Source organism: Canis lupus, chromosome 26 (genome assembly GCF_003254725.2).
Source record: "Canis lupus dingo isolate Sandy chromosome 26, ASM325472v2, whole genome shotgun sequence".
NCBI lineage: Eukaryota > Metazoa > Chordata > Mammalia > Carnivora > Canidae > Canis > Canis lupus.
The window spans coordinates 24,974,552-24,989,784 of NC_064268.1; the positions used below are offsets into that span (position 1 = coordinate 24,974,552).

At 42.5% G+C, this 15,233-nt stretch overlaps 1 protein-coding gene across 14 annotated transcripts in view; it reads left to right on the plus strand.

The window, feature by feature from the left end:
* Positions 1–15,233, plus strand: part of DEPDC5 (DEP domain containing 5, GATOR1 subcomplex subunit) — a 125,101-nt gene that overhangs the window by 65,692 nt on the left and 44,176 nt on the right. For 9 of the 14 annotated variants that reach the window (XM_025474645.3, XM_049101669.1, XM_025474647.3 and 6 more), the window contains 7 exons: positions 1,639–1,704; positions 4,704–4,887; positions 5,346–5,506; positions 10,350–10,467; positions 10,939–11,106; positions 12,595–12,814; positions 14,115–14,248. In XM_025474645.3, the coding sequence (XP_025330430.1) occupies positions 1,639–1,704; positions 4,704–4,887; positions 5,346–5,506; positions 10,350–10,467; positions 10,939–11,106; positions 12,595–12,814; positions 14,115–14,248 (1,051 nt within the window). Of the gene's footprint in view, positions 1–1,638; positions 1,705–4,703; positions 4,888–5,345; positions 5,507–10,349; positions 10,468–10,938; positions 11,107–12,594; positions 12,815–14,114; positions 14,249–15,233 lie in introns of those variants that run through there. The other 5 variants (XM_025474648.3, XM_025474646.3, XM_025474651.3 and 2 more) reach the window with 3 other exon arrangements.

Below are 15,233 nucleotides of genomic sequence, written 5' to 3' on the forward strand. Positions count from 1 at the left end.
GTCTTATTATCAACCAACAGAGTCACCGAGGCACCTCATTGTTATTATTTTTTAAAGTTTATTTATTTTAGTAATCTCTACACCCAACGTGGGACTCAAACTCACGACCCTGAGATCAAGAGTCACATGCTCCTCCAACAGAGCCAGCCAGGCACTCCTGTCTGTTTAACATTTTTTTTTTTTTGGTCTGTTTGAACTTTTATTTATTTATTATTTTTTATTTATTTATTTATTTATTTATTTATTTATTTATTTATTTATTTATTTATTTATTTTTTAGAGATTTATTTATTCATTCATGATAGACAGAGAGACAGACACAGGCAGAGGGAGAAGCAGGCTCCATGATGGGAGCCCGACGCGGGACTCGATCCCGGGACTCCAGGATAGCACCCTGGGCCAAAGGCAGGCGCCAAACCTCTGAGCCACTCAGGGATCCCCCGGTCTGTTTGAACTTTTAAAGAAACCACAAAACTATTTTCCAAAGTAATGCACCATTCTGCATACCATCAATGGATAAGGTTTTCTTTCCATTGCTACACATTTGTATTCGCACTTGATGTGACTTGGCATTTTAGCTATTCTAAGAGGTCTGTTGAGATAAATTCCCTAATGGCTGAGGATTTGAGCATCTTTTTGTGTGTTTGCCTTCTGTACATGTTTGGTGAAGTGTTTAGATCTTAGGCCCTATTTCTCATCAGGTTGTTTGTGTTCTTATTCTTGAGTTTTGAGGTCTCTATATATTTCTGAGTCAAGTCCTTTGCCAGATAGGTGATTTGGAGATGCTTTCTCCCATGTCATGGCTTGTCTTTTCACAGATTCCACAAGGGATTTGTACATACTGATTCTTGTTATAAAAGATGCAGATGACACACAAGTATCTAGAATAAAAACTACAAGTTCTTGTTTACCTCTCACCATCTCCTCTAGCTTTCTTCTCGGAGATAGCCACTGTTGATAGTTGGGTGAGGATTTTTTCAATCATTTTTATAGTATCATAATTTTTTAGTAAATATATTTGTTTGGAAAGGGATGTTTAAATATTGACATGTATTTAAAAATTAGTTCTGTTACTTTTCAGGCAATAAGTCTCATTTCAAAGAGTCTTTATTTTTCCTTTCAGACCACCTATAGGGAAAATCATTGTTTTTCTCTTAAAGTGGTGAGTTTTGATGTGTCCTAGGTCTTATTCCAGAAAGCCATGATCTGGAGAAGAAAATTCCAGATGATAAGGATGATGATTGAAATAAACTTTAAGTGGGTCATTTTGTATTTGCTAAAGATTTCTCCAGTGAGTTGAAATGACTTTGAAATGTGTCTATTTTCTTAAAATAAGTGGTGGGTTGCTTTTTGCTGGTGTGTGTATGTGCGCATGTGTGCATAAGTATATGAAAGCTAACAGTCTCATTGGGCAAAGAATGATATTGATAACCTCAGAGTAAAGCTCATTCCCAAATTTTAGATTGCTCATTTTTCTTTGATTGACTCTTTTGTGCTGTTTGAGATGTTCACAGAATTTGTTCTTGGTTCACATTTTTATTTTTAGCTATAATTTTGGGTCTTTTCAACCATAACTGTCCAGAACTTTTTTCTGAAGAATGAGACTTATTAAAACAACCTGTTTTCATCTTTCCATAGGTATGAATCCTAGAACTCAGAATAAGGATTCTCTAGAGGACAGTGTTTCTACCTCTCCAGACCCAAGTAAGAGGGGACAGCTGATTAGGGTGGGGTCAGGGCAGGGGTGGTCAGAGCATGAGGAAGCAGGGGGAAACCCTGTGGGCAGTCCAAACATCTCTGGGGTACCAGAAGGCAATGTGGTAAGGGAAAACTCTTTCTCTGATGGAAAGTGAGAGGGGAGTGGCCAAATAACCTGTTCTGGAATGTGATTCAGGGCACCTGGGAAGGGTAGTGGACTTCCCTCCCATGAGGTCCTTTCTGCTGGTCCAGACCTGGGTTTAGCCCGTAAAGGCCTTGTGATGGCTCTGGGGAACAGAGGAATAAGAGGGACTGAAACTGTTTACATACCCATAGTTGAAATTGCTTGACTGGGCTGCATTTTTTTATTATCTTTATTTATTGAAATATCTGTACAGGAAGAGCACATCTAAATATCTACACTAGCAAATTACCAGAAAAAAATCCTACCACCTGGTAGACTTTATTTTACTTAGCTGTAACTGGCAGATTTGTATCATTGAGTCTGTTTCCCACTTATGATTACCTTAGTGATCTTTTTGCTACTACTTCAGGCCCCTTGTATTAGTCATTTTTAATAGTATCAAACACATTACATTCCAATTTGAATAATCATTTATTATTGGTAACCATTTAGGTAGTTTCTAGTTTCTTAGCAATAATACAGAATACAGGCATAATGTATGGTGCGGTGGTGTATCTTTTCTTTCCCTTCACATCCTTGGAATATATTTCCCCCAAAGTATGGTTGACAGATTATTTTCCAGAAGGCTGCCAGTAGTAAATAGATGAACCTATTTCTTCTGTACAGCTCTAGCACTAGGTTTTGTAATATCCATTTGTCATTGTTAATTTAATGGTTTTGATGTGGGTCCTCTGCAGAGGCCCTCTTTATAGGGCCTGAAGATATTGGAGTTAGAAAGAGGCCACAGTCTTTTCCCAGGGAAAGAACATGATTAAACTAAGAATTAGGAGCTTTTCTCACCGTGGTATTTTGGACCAGGCATTTGAATTCTCTGGGTACACACCAAGAGTGTTTATGATCCTGAGGGTCAGGAAGCTAATGAGAGCTAGAAAGATCTAAGAGGGCATAAAGATACAACTGTCTTCTGCTTGTGGGTTCCCACTGTGGTTTTGATTTGGTGTCTTCCTTCTGCTCCTGGTCCTAATGAAGAAATAGGAACAAGCTCACCCCTTCATCTGCCATCTAGGGAAATTGGGGTGATCAATTAGGCTCTTTTGGGTTGTGTTTTCAATTCTTGAATTGTTAATAAGTTATCAAGGCCTGTGTATTGTCAAACTCATAGCATCGGAGAGTGGAATGGTGGTTTCCAGGAGCGAGAGGGGAATTGGAAGTGGGCAGTTGCTAATCAGTGGTACAAAGTTCCAATTATGCATGATAAATTCTAGAGATCTGTACAGCACTATACCCAAGTTAACCGACACTGTGTTGTACACTTAAATGTTTAAGAGAGTAGTTCTCACATTGTGTTCTTCGCACCCTAAAATGGAATTCAAACACACAAACAAAATACCCTAGACTTGTGTAGACCATGGAGTTAGGCCTGTTGCAGATCAAAGCATCTTTCCCAAGGCAGTGGTGCTACATGAGGCATGTTTCCTACTGTGACTTAGCACACAGGTCTTTTTCTTGTGCTTTAACCCTGGGTTCAGTGGTACTCTGTTGTATTGGGTAGTGTGTGTGTCTTTGTCACCATATGGTGGAAAGATCCCTAAGCAGAGAGGCTTCTGATCAAGTTTCTGGGAGGTTCGGCTTGACCAGGTGTTTATAGGGGTTGATGATGTTGCAGTACCTGCACCAAGGAGGCCATGTGAGGGCTGATGAGACAACAGGGCTGTATCACACTGTAAGCCACATTAGCACTGTGCAAAAGATATAAAGTGTTTAAGGTGTCCCTTGCTTGAGACTCAGAGGCAAAGGCATGGAGTGTTTCTGCTTCATATTGCTCCCCTGTACAGAGATTCGAAAAATAATCTTTGCTTAAACTACTTACAGGGATAACTGCCCTATTACTTTGATTCAGTGATTCTCAACTGGGGAAGTATTTTGCTCCCTGGGGGACATGTGGCAATGACTGCAGACTTTTTTTTTTTTTTTTAAGATTTTATTTATTCATGAGAGACACAGAGAGAAGGCAGAGACATAGACAGAGGGAGAAGCAGACTCCTCACAGGACAGCCCAATGTGGGACTTGATTCTGGAACTCCGGGATCACACCCTGGGCCGAAGGCAGGCGCTCAAGCACTGAGCCATCCAGGTGTCCCCATTTTTGATTTTTACAACCAGGAGATGCCACATCTAGTAAATATAGTTCAGGGATGCTGTCCGACATCCTGTAATACAAAGGACATCCCTCCACAACAAAGGATTATCCAGTCTAAAATGTCAGTAGTGCCAAGATAGAGAAACACTGTTTTAACCAAAGAACAAGCAATTCAGGGCAGACCCATGTGATTGTGCCCACTTTGCTGATTGCAGCTTTCCTTTCTAGATCGTTAAAACTCTGTCTTTTGAGGTTCTGGCCTTGTAACTTCCCAGACATCCTTCTTTGATTTCTCCTCCTACCCTTTTGGATCTACGACTTATTTTTGCAATTCTGAAAGTATTCCTAAATTCTGCTACCATGTGCTGTTCACTCCAAAATCTGGCTTGAGCTCTTGGAATGTTGATTTGCTTCGACATGTAACTGCCTGCGCTGCCCTGCAGTAACCTCACTGGCATTGTGGCTGTAGCTTAAGATCAGCAGAAAATGAAAAGTATCAGCTGTGAATCCCATTTGCATGATGGGATTGGATAAGCACGTGCACTGCATTGTCTAACAAACTCTGTTTCTCTCTTTCTCCCTCCCCACCCCCTTTCTTCCTCTCCATCCCTTTCCTGGCAATTTGATCACCTTTCACTGTGAACTCCCCCACCGCCCCACCCACGTCCCATACCTGCCCTGGTGACCACACGTACCTTTCTCCTCTGTTACACGAGGCAGTTCTGACACTGTCTGCTCCCCCTGTAGTGCCAGGCTTCTGTTGCACAGTTGGAGTGGACTGGAAGTCTCTCACTACTCCGGCGTGCCTCCCCCTCACCACCGACTACTTCCCCGACCGCCAGGGCCTGCAGAACGACTACACAGAGGGCTGTTACGATCTCCTTCCAGAAGCAGATATTGACAGGTCGGTGTCAGAGGAGGAGGGTTTCTGTATGTGTCAAAACACTGCATTTTCAAACCTGTCTTCCTTTTCTGTTTAGAGAATTTTATGAAGCCAAGAACTGTCCATTTTTTCTTTAGAGTTCTGTTGACATACCTTCTTTAACTTCTCCTTATTGTTGCTTTCTCATATTTTTCTGTTGCAGTTGTTCTGGACATACTAGATCTGATCTTCTTTTCTAAGATTAGCTATTTGTGCTATTCTAAGAATAGCTGTTAGCTATTACCTGACTTCTTCTGACTCTTTGAACTGATCATTTCTCCCAAAACTGGTTTATAGTTTGTTCGTTTATGAACCACCATAGAACGGTTATCAGGGCTGGCTTGTGGAATCAAAGCAAAACAGGATGGGAGTTTGGACTCTGAGTGTCACTCTGCCCTGGACCAGGCATATCCCATGTGAACAACCGTCTGTTTTCTCAGGAGGGATGAGGAGGGTGTGCAGATGACGGCCCAGCAGGTGTTTGAAGAGTTCATCTGCCAGCGTCTCATGCAGGGCTACCAAATCATAGTGCAGCCCAAGGCACAAAAATCCAACCCCGTCGTCCCACCCCCACTGAGCAGCAGCCCGCTCTATAGTCGAGGTGAGTTTTTTTCCTTGGACTTGTATTTTTTCTTTTCTACTAAATTTGTTTAAGTAGGTTCTTAAGATGATAGGGAATAGATAAATTGAGGAGTAATTATTTTGCAACAAATTTTGCAAACAAAATTTTTCTTTCTGAATTTTACTTACATGAAGAATAAAGTCTTCACTAGGCCCAGATTGATCTTAAATCCTCTTTAATCTACAGCTCCTCTTTTAGGAGGGGTATATGACCAAGCTCAGGAATGTTACAGCCTGACTTTAGCAAAACTTAGGAAAAGCAGGCAACTGAACCATGCATGAACTGTCAAAGTACATAGTGAATGTTTTAGACCTGATATTTATTTCTAGCATAGTACCTGGCACACAGCACGTTCTCAGATGTTACCTAAACGTGGAATTTATGCCTTTTCTCCTCTTGTTCTGGATTCATCTCCTCTTGTTTGTCAGTGAAGCTGAGCATGAACTCAGCAAGGATGAAGCAAGGATGGATCATCTGTGAGTGGTAGAGACTAATAAATGACAAAGACTCAGGCCGATTGAGTTACAGCTAGTCTCTGGAGAGCTCTTCTAAAATAAGTCTGGTAAATAAATAAATAAAATAAAAATAAAAATAAAAATAAAAAATAAAATAAAGTCAGGTAGAATAAAATGTGGGTGCCTAGAATTAGAAAGCAGTGATCACTTCCCAGAACAATCAGTGAGTAACCATTAGTCTCTGGCCTCCTCCTTGTAGCTCATGAGACTTCCCCACTCTCCTAAACTCCCAGCTCAAAACCTCAGATCATCTTTGGATCCATTAAAGTGCTTCGGGCCAGAGGATCAAAGAAGTGTGGATCTGTGAGGGGGAGCTTGGTGGTCCATCCAGTCTAGGCCTTGTTGCTTATGATGAAGCTTTGGACTCCTCTGTATGTTCTTTGAAAAGCCCATTATGATATTTATCACTCGTTGCCTTCTTTTCATGTTCTGCACTGAATAATAATCTTCCTGAGTGCCAGGACTATGTCAGTTTCATGTTTTTATCCTTTATAGTAGAAACCATTGTGCCTAGTGTACAACAATATGAGTTGATAAATATATGAATTCATTCATTCGTTCATTCAGCAGTATTTTTTTCCTTTTTAATTTAAATCCAATTTGCCAACATATGGTATAACACCCAGTACTTATCACATCACATGAATTCCCTAATGCCCATCAATTCAACAGTATTTTTGGTGTTTTTTTTTTGTTTCTTTTAGATTTTATTTATTTATTCATGAGAAACAGAGAGAGAGGCAGAGACACAGGCAGAGGGAGAAGCAGGCTCCATTCAGGGAGCCTGACGTGGGACTCGATCCCAGATCTCCAGGATCATGCCCTGGGCCAAAGGTGGCGCTAAACCACTGAGCCACAGGTTGCCCTCAACAGTATTTTTGAAGCTCCTACTCTGTGGGGCATTTATATAGCCCAGTGAGGAAAAATAACATTAGTCAGACTATGAAATATAATTCTTCATTGTGAAAATATTGTGAGGCAAAAATCAATGGGCTATGAGGATATTTAATACAGGACTTGAACTGGTCTGGGTTAGGGATGGCTTTTGAGGAGGTCATGTTTAATGTGAGACCTAACCTCTGTGTAGGGGTTACTAGGAAGAGAAGTAGGTTGGGAGTGGTGAGCAGGAGTAAGTAGGAAGAATATGCCAAGGAAGAGGGATTAGTATGTGCTTCTTCCCTGTGGCAAGAAGCTCTGTGATACTTTCTGGGCACCCAAAAGAAGATTGGTGGGGTGGAGCATAGGGAGTACAAAGATGTGTTTGGACATGTCAGCAGACCCAGACCTCACAGGGCCATGTGAAGGCTTTTGTTCTTTATCCCAAGAATAGTGGAATGAATTCACCTTTAGTATCAACGGCCCTATTCAGCCTTCCTACCTGTTTTTCTCTAGGATAACTGATCAGTGTCCCTTAGTGGTTCATAATTTCTCTGGCATCCAGTTCTGCTTTGGCTGATTCAGGAGCCTCATGTCATGGCTAGTTGGCCAGAATTCACTCACCTGACCATATCCTTTCTGGCTATTTTCTCCTTTGATAAATTTAATCCTTTTATTTCTGTAATAATAGAAATGGTATCTGGGATCCCTGGGTGGCGCAGCGGTTTAGCGCCTGCCTTTGGCCCAGGGCGCGATCCTGGAGACCCGGGATCGAATCCCATGTCGGGCTCCCAGTGCATGGAGCCTGCTTCTCCCTCTGCCTGTGTCTCTGCCTCTCTCTCTCTCTCTGTGACTATCATAAAAAAAAAAAAAAAAAAAAAAAAATAGAAATGGTATCATTGTTATAATTACTAGAAAAGTGACCATCATAAGTGAGATTTCAGGGTATCTGGGTGGTTCAGTCAGTTAAGCATCTACCTTATTATTTATTTTATTTTATTTATTTTATTTATTTATTTTTTTAAGCATCTACTTTAGACTCAGGTCATGATCACAGGGTCCTGGGATCCAGTCCTAGGATTAAGGCCCACCTCGGAGTCCCTGCCTAGTGGAGAGCCTCCTTCTCCCTTTCCCCCGCCACTCTCCTCACTTGTGCACATTCTCTTTCTGTCAAATAAATAAAGTAAAATCTTAAAAAAAAAAAAAATCTGTGAAATTGCATCTGATAGATTTGTTGACTCCTGGTTATGAGAGAGACTCGTTCTAATAGTTAACAAAACAGCATCAGCCCTGACTTCAAAGTTTATCATCTACTGGGTGAGACAGCTGTTGAACTAATAAACCACAGTATTTATTTGATTATAGATTGTAGAGTGCTGTGCAGTATTAATTTAGAGTGGGGTGTCAGTACTATGCTAGATGCTCATGAACATTATCCCATGACCTTGTTGTCTTCCTGCTAGCCAACAGGGGGTTGTTGTAAAAAAGAAGGAATGCAAGGATAGGGGGAAAGCTCTCTTTTTTTCTTTCCTCTTTTTTTTTTTTTTTTTTTTTAAGATTTTATCTATTTATTCATGAGAGACACAGAGAGAGAGGCAGAGACATAGGCAGAGGGAGAACCAGGGAGCCAGATGCGGGACTTGATCCCAGGACCCCAGAATCACGACCTGAGCAAAGGTAGATGCTCAACGACTGAGCCACCCAGGCGCCCCTTTCTTTATTATTATTATTATTATTTTAAAAAGATTTTATTTATTCATGACAGAAAGAGAGGCAGAGATAGAGGTAGAGGGAGAAGCAGGCTCCATGCAGAGAGCCTGATGTGAGTCTCGATCCTGGGACTCTGGAATCACACCCTGAGCCAAAGGCAGATGCTCAGCCGCTGAGCCACCCAGGTGTCCCGCTTTATTTTTATTAAAGATTTTATTTATTTATTAGAGAGTTTGTGTGCATGAGTGGAGGGAAGGGCAGAGGAACAAACAGACTCCCTGCTTCATGTGAGGCTTCATCCCAGGACCCTGATATCATGACTTGGGCGAAAATCAGACACAAGTCCTTTTGCTAGTTGTAGAAAGAGAGACTCAGGGAGATTTGGCACCCAAGGTCACACCACTGGTAAATAAACGTTCTGAGGTTAAACCCGGGATCCTCTGAGTCAAAGCCTGGCCTCTTCTAGGGAGCCTGCCCTTTCCTCTCACCTAGGAAATTTCTGCATTCCCAACGAAGGTCCTTTCAACTTGTCCTGACAACTCCCATGCTGTCTATACTGTGTGACTGACTGTCTTTCAGAACCACACTAGGGGACTGTTTAACCTGCAGATCAAGAGAATCTTGTCTTGGCGGGATTGGCCATCAAGACACTATTTTAACTCTCTTGAAAGCTTATATTTTCTTGATTGCTCATAATTTCCCTCTTTCTTTTTGCTTTTTAATTTTTTAAAAAGATTTTATTTGAGAAGGAGAGAGAGCCAGAGAGAGAGCACAAGCACGAGTGGAGGGGAGGGGTAGAAGAAGAAGTAGCCCCCTGCCCCCCCGCCACTGAACAGGGAGCCTGATGGAGGGGCTCAATCCCAGGATCATGACCTGAGTGGAAGGCAAACGTTTAACTGCCCTGATTTCCCTCTTTCTTATGCACAACTCATTTCAACTAATATTTTTCAAATACCTGCTCCGGGCATGGCACCTTCTCAGGTGCTATGGAAAATTTAAAGACAAACAAGATTTAGGCCCTGGCCTCCTGGAACTTCCAGTTTGTCAGGGTTTGAGATAGACACATGTGGAGCCACATCCAGGGTGGAATTCAAACTGCTGATGAATCTGCTAGCTTTCTAGAGGAAGTGGCATTTGACAGTGACCTTAAATGACCCATAGGCTCTTGCTGGTGGCTTAGGAAGAGAAGGCAGAAAAAGCAACAGGAGCAAATGTTTGGAGAAGAGAGGACAGTAGTCCTTTAAAACTGAAGCAGGGTTATAGCAATGTGAGAGTCATGGAATTAAAGCTAGGTTAGCTGCCACCCTGGGGTGAGGACCTCAACTGCCAGGATGGCAGCTTGTGCTTGAGTGGAGTGGAGTAGAGTTCCATTTCAGTCTCAGAGTTGACTCTTGGCCTATTGACATCTAATCCAGAATTTCCCTTCTCAGAGGCTGAGGTATCAGGCTATTCATCTCTGAGTGTGTCTTCTGGATGCTATCAGCACTTCTGGGCTCTAATCTGCTGCTGGCTGGTTTAGTAACAGAAAATTCTGCCGACTTCAGGACTTTAAAAATTTTTTTTAACCAAAAATAAGCCTTTTCCATGAAACTGCCCCTCAAAAAAAGTTGCTTCTTTTGTTTCTCCTTTCCTGACTGTATATGGAAGAGAAGCTATTGCCTATTAAAGGAATGATCTTCAACCAGATGGTGGAAATGATCCCCCCCCCCCCCTTCTATTAGGCCTTGTGTCCCGAAACCGCCCTGAGGAGGAGGACCAATACTGGCTGAGTATGGGCAGAACGTTCCACAAAGTGACGCTGAAAGATAAGATGATCACAGTGACACGTTACCTTCCCAAGTGAGTCCTTGGAAATTTTGGGTTTTCAAATACTGGCCTGAATGGTGTCCACATACTAACTTCTGTTTATAATGCATACTGTACACATAGTGAATTATGTGACACATAATTAAAACCAAGATAGGTTGAGTGGTTGGTTTTTCTTTTCTTGGAATTCCTTTTGTTTTCAGGGTTATTTTACTATTGTAGCTCACCTGCCTCTAAAAGGGATTTAACTCAACTTATAATGGTTAGCCTGATCCTTAGCAAGCCAATTAAAGATAAAGAAAGGGAGGATGAAAGAATGACAAAGTTTAAAAACTGAGAAATTTCCGTTACCAGTCCCCTGGGATGGGTTGCTTACTGCACTTGAGGATTGAATGCCAAGGATGGTGCTAACTATATTGAGATGGAAGGGTCCAGAAGAACTGGGGGAGTGAGGGAGGGGAGTGATTCTATTTCGGACTTCTGGGCATGCCCTTTGTTTTTCAGGTACCCTTATGAATCTGCCCAGATCCACTACACCTACAGTCTCTGCCCTTCCCACTCAGACTCGGAGTTCGTCTCTTGTTGGGTGGAATTCTCCCATGAGCGGCTGGAGGAGTACAAGTGGAATTACTTAGATCAGTATATCTGTTCTGCTGGCTCTGAGGACTTCAGGTCAGAGGATGTGCTTTGGTTTTCCATCTGGCTACCTTGGATGTGCCTGAATTTTAACACACCTGTCTTTTTTTCTGATTACAAGATGATCTTTGTTTTAGAAAAAATGGAAGAACAAAAGCACATCTGCATTGGGTTAAAAAACTCAGTGATAAGGGAATCCCTGGGTGGCTCAGAGGTTTGGCGCCTGCCTTTGGCCCAGGGCATGATCCTGGAGTCCTGGGATCGAGTCCTGCGTTGGGCTCCCGGCATGGAGCCTGCTTCTCCCTCCTCCTGTGTCTCTGCCTCTTTCTCTCTCTCTCTCTGTCTGTCTATCATGAATAATAAATAAATAAATCTTAAAAAAAAAAACAACTCAGTGATGAGGTAGATGGTGGTGATGGTTGTACAACAATGTGAATGTACTTAATGGCATAGAATTGTACACTTAAGGATTGTTAAAGTGGTACATTTTGGGATCCCTGGGTGGCGCAGCGGTTTGGCGCCTGCCTTTGGCCCAGGGTGCGATCCTGGAGACCCGGGATCGAATCCCACATCGGGCTCCCGGTGCGTAGAGCCTGCTTCTCCCTCTGCCTATGTCTCTGCCTCTCTCTCTCTCTCTCTCTCTCTCTCTATCATTAAAAAAAATAATAATAAAGTGGTACATTTTGTTATGCATGTTTTGCCACAAAACGATGACAGAAACTTCAGTGATGAAGTGCTCTTTGATAGAATGTCAGTGTAGATCATGTTCTTTTTTTTTTTTTTTTTTTTTTTTTTTTTTTAATTTATTTATGATAGGCACACAGTGAGAGAGAGAGAGGCAGAGACACAGGCAGAGGGAGAAGCAGGCTCCATGCACCGGGAGCCCGATGTGGGATTCGATCCCGGGTCTCCAGGATCGCGCCCTGGGCCAAAGGCAGGCGCCAAACCGCTGCGCCACCCAGGGATCCCTAGATCATGTTCTTAACCTTTTTCTTGACTACCTGTGGTGTCTCATTTTATTTTTAATTTCTGTGATTGTGATTTATGATTGTGATGATAAAAAGCCACAACCCCACTGGGTCTGGGTGCACAGAAGCATCCTGACATCTCTGGGATGGAAATTAAAAGCACCTTTTGTGGTCTTCTTCTAGATCTTGTGTTTCAAATGAAGCCATGAGATGTGGCATCAGATGAACATACTCAAGGGGAGATGGCCCTCACATACCAATTCCAAAGACAGGGTTGAAATGGAACCTTCATTGCAGATACTTTTTTTTTTTTTTTTTAAGATTTATTTATTTATTTGGGGGGGGGCATGTGTGAGTTGAGAGGAGGGACAGAGGGAGAGGGAGAGAAATTAACTCCATACTGAACACAGAAGCCAACATAGGGCTCAATCTCATGATCTGAGTTGAAACCAAGAGTCAGACACTCAACCCACTGACCCACCCAGGTGCCCCGGGAGTGCTTTTATTATCTGCTTGTGCTAACCATCACCTCTTTTCTCCCTTTGGCCCTTCACAGCTTAATTGAGTCTCTGAAGTTCTGGAGGACCCGCTTCCTGCTGCTGCCAGCCTGTGTCACTGCCACTAAGCGCATCACAGAAGGGGAGGCCCACTGCGACATCTATGGGGACAGGCCTCGGGCAGACGAGGAGGAATGGCAGCTCTTGGATGGCTTTATCCGCTTCGTGGAGGGTTTGAACCGGATCCGCAGGCGACATCGCTCAGATCGCATGATGCGGGTAGGGCTCTATGGGCCCCTTGGGGTCTGGGCTTGGTCTCTTCCTGTCTCGGGGCCCTCTTTCTGGCCAGTTTATTTACTCTACAAGTGTCCACCATTTCTCTTAAATCCAAAACAGTGTGTTTTCCTCCAGTGAAGGGTGAGGGAAGGAGGGATAGGGTCACCAGGCAGCCAGTGGGCAGTGTTGTGTGGCACCTGAGGACACATAGCTCCTTCATGTTCTTCCCAGGTGAGACACCATGTCAAGCCAGCTGCTTCTCCTGGGTTACTGAGCAAAAGTCACTTGAGGGTAACAGCAGCAATACTTGCCTACTCTTATATCACTTTTAGAGTTTCCAGTACCATGGGCATTCATTCACATACTACCCAGTGAGGACACTGAGGATCATGGGGTTGGGATATGTCTGAGGACACCCATCTAATAAAGGACAGGTCTGGAATTCTGGGCATGTGTATGTACAGTTCTATGAATTTTAACAGATGTGTAGATTCATGTAACCACTATAGCTATCATCAGGATGTAGAGTATTTCCATTACTCCCCCAAAACCCCTTATGCTACCCTTTATAGTCACCTTTGCCCCCATCTGTAACCCCTGGCAGCCACTGGTCTGTTCTCTGTCACTATACTGTTGTCTTTTCCAAAAGTCATGTGCACAGAAACATATAATGTAATCTTTTGAGAAATTGCCTTCTTTCACTCAGTATAATGCCTCTGGGATTCATCCAAGTCTGAAATTCCTTTTCAGTGTGAATAGTATTGCATCACCAACTGATTTTTTAACCCCAAGTTCAGCATTCTTCCCTGCACACTGGCTACCCTTTGTACATAACTTTGCTGATGATTAAAAACATCTCAAAAAAAAAAAAAAAAAAAAAGGGAAGAAAGAAAAAAAAGAAACATTTCCAAAAGACCTTGCATGGTGGAAAGAGCTTTGGTCTTGAAACCAGATGATTAGAACTTGACCTCCAGCTTCAGTGAGATTTGGGATAAGTCACTTAATTTCTCTGGGACTCAGTTTCTTCTTCCATGACTTAGGTAAAACATTATTTACTTCCTAGATCCATGGTAGAGTGGAATGATCTGTGGAATCCACCTCAAAGAGGCACTTTTGAGTCAACAGGCATTCAAACCTTCAGTTCAAGCAAAAAGCAGTTTTCAGGATTTACCAAATAAAAGGAGCCCATGTTGCTTGCCTCACTGAATTGGATTTCCAGAGCCTGAAGCACAACAGATGCAGCAGGCATGCTCTGAGGGAGCCCACTTGGGCTGATGGCCTTGTCTCCTTTTCTCTGCTTTAGAAAGGGACCGCCATGAAAGGTTTGCAGATGACTGGGCCCATTGCCACACACTCCCTTGAGTCGACCGGCCCCCCAGTTGGGAAGAAGGGAACCTCAGCTCTGTCCGCCCTGTTGGAGATGGAGGCCAGTCAGAAGTAAGTGCCTGCTTGGGGAAAGACTCATCCCCACCCCACCGGCTACAAAGGTTTTCAGTGCCTCACCTTGTGAGTGGGGGTGAAGTATGATTTCTGTCTGCAAGGAGTCTGAAATTAAGAAGATGTATGTATACATGAGCAGAAAGCTGGGTTAATACCCAGTAATTGCCAAATAACATGAAATATGCCAGAAATTATAAACTTGCAGTCTGGGGTTTAATTTGAACTACGGATACATTTGCTTTGGCCCACATAGTGGGGTTTCTTTGTTTGTTTATTTGGTTTTTTTAATAATTTTATTTTTTAGAGCAGTTGCGGGTTCAAAGCAAACTTGAGTGGAAGGAACAGATTTCCCATATATCCTGTCTCCATACCTGCATGGCATCCTCCATTGTCAACATCCCCACCAGAGTGGGACATTTGTTATAACTGATGAAGCTGCAGTGACAAATCACCATCACCCAGTGTCTCTAGTTTACATTACAAGTTACTCTTGGTGTTGTACATTCTGTGGGTTTCAGACAAATTTATAGTGACATGTAGCTACCATTACAAAATAGTTTCAGTGCCCTAAAGACACAAAATATTTTTAAAATATCTGAGCCATATTTTTTTAGTTTGAAGATTTCAAATGCAAATTGGGATTTTATATGAATTTGTATGTGAGAAACTGTATAGTATACACAACATGGTATATATCATACATAAAATAATATATTACAGATAATACAACATAACACCATATTATAGATAATAGATAAAAATCCAGCCTTTCTAGAAATAGAATAGCCTCAGTTATAGTACTGGGTCCACATGCATACCCAGCCAGGTGAGGGCTGGTACTTTAGAATGGGCATATACTTTCTGGTTTATCAGAGAACCAGCATACCCTCTGGTCCTGGACTTGTATGTGACCTGGCCAGCTTCTCTAGGCATTTGTGTGGTCCCTTCATAAACAGTTAAGTGCTCCATTTCCCAGGACACT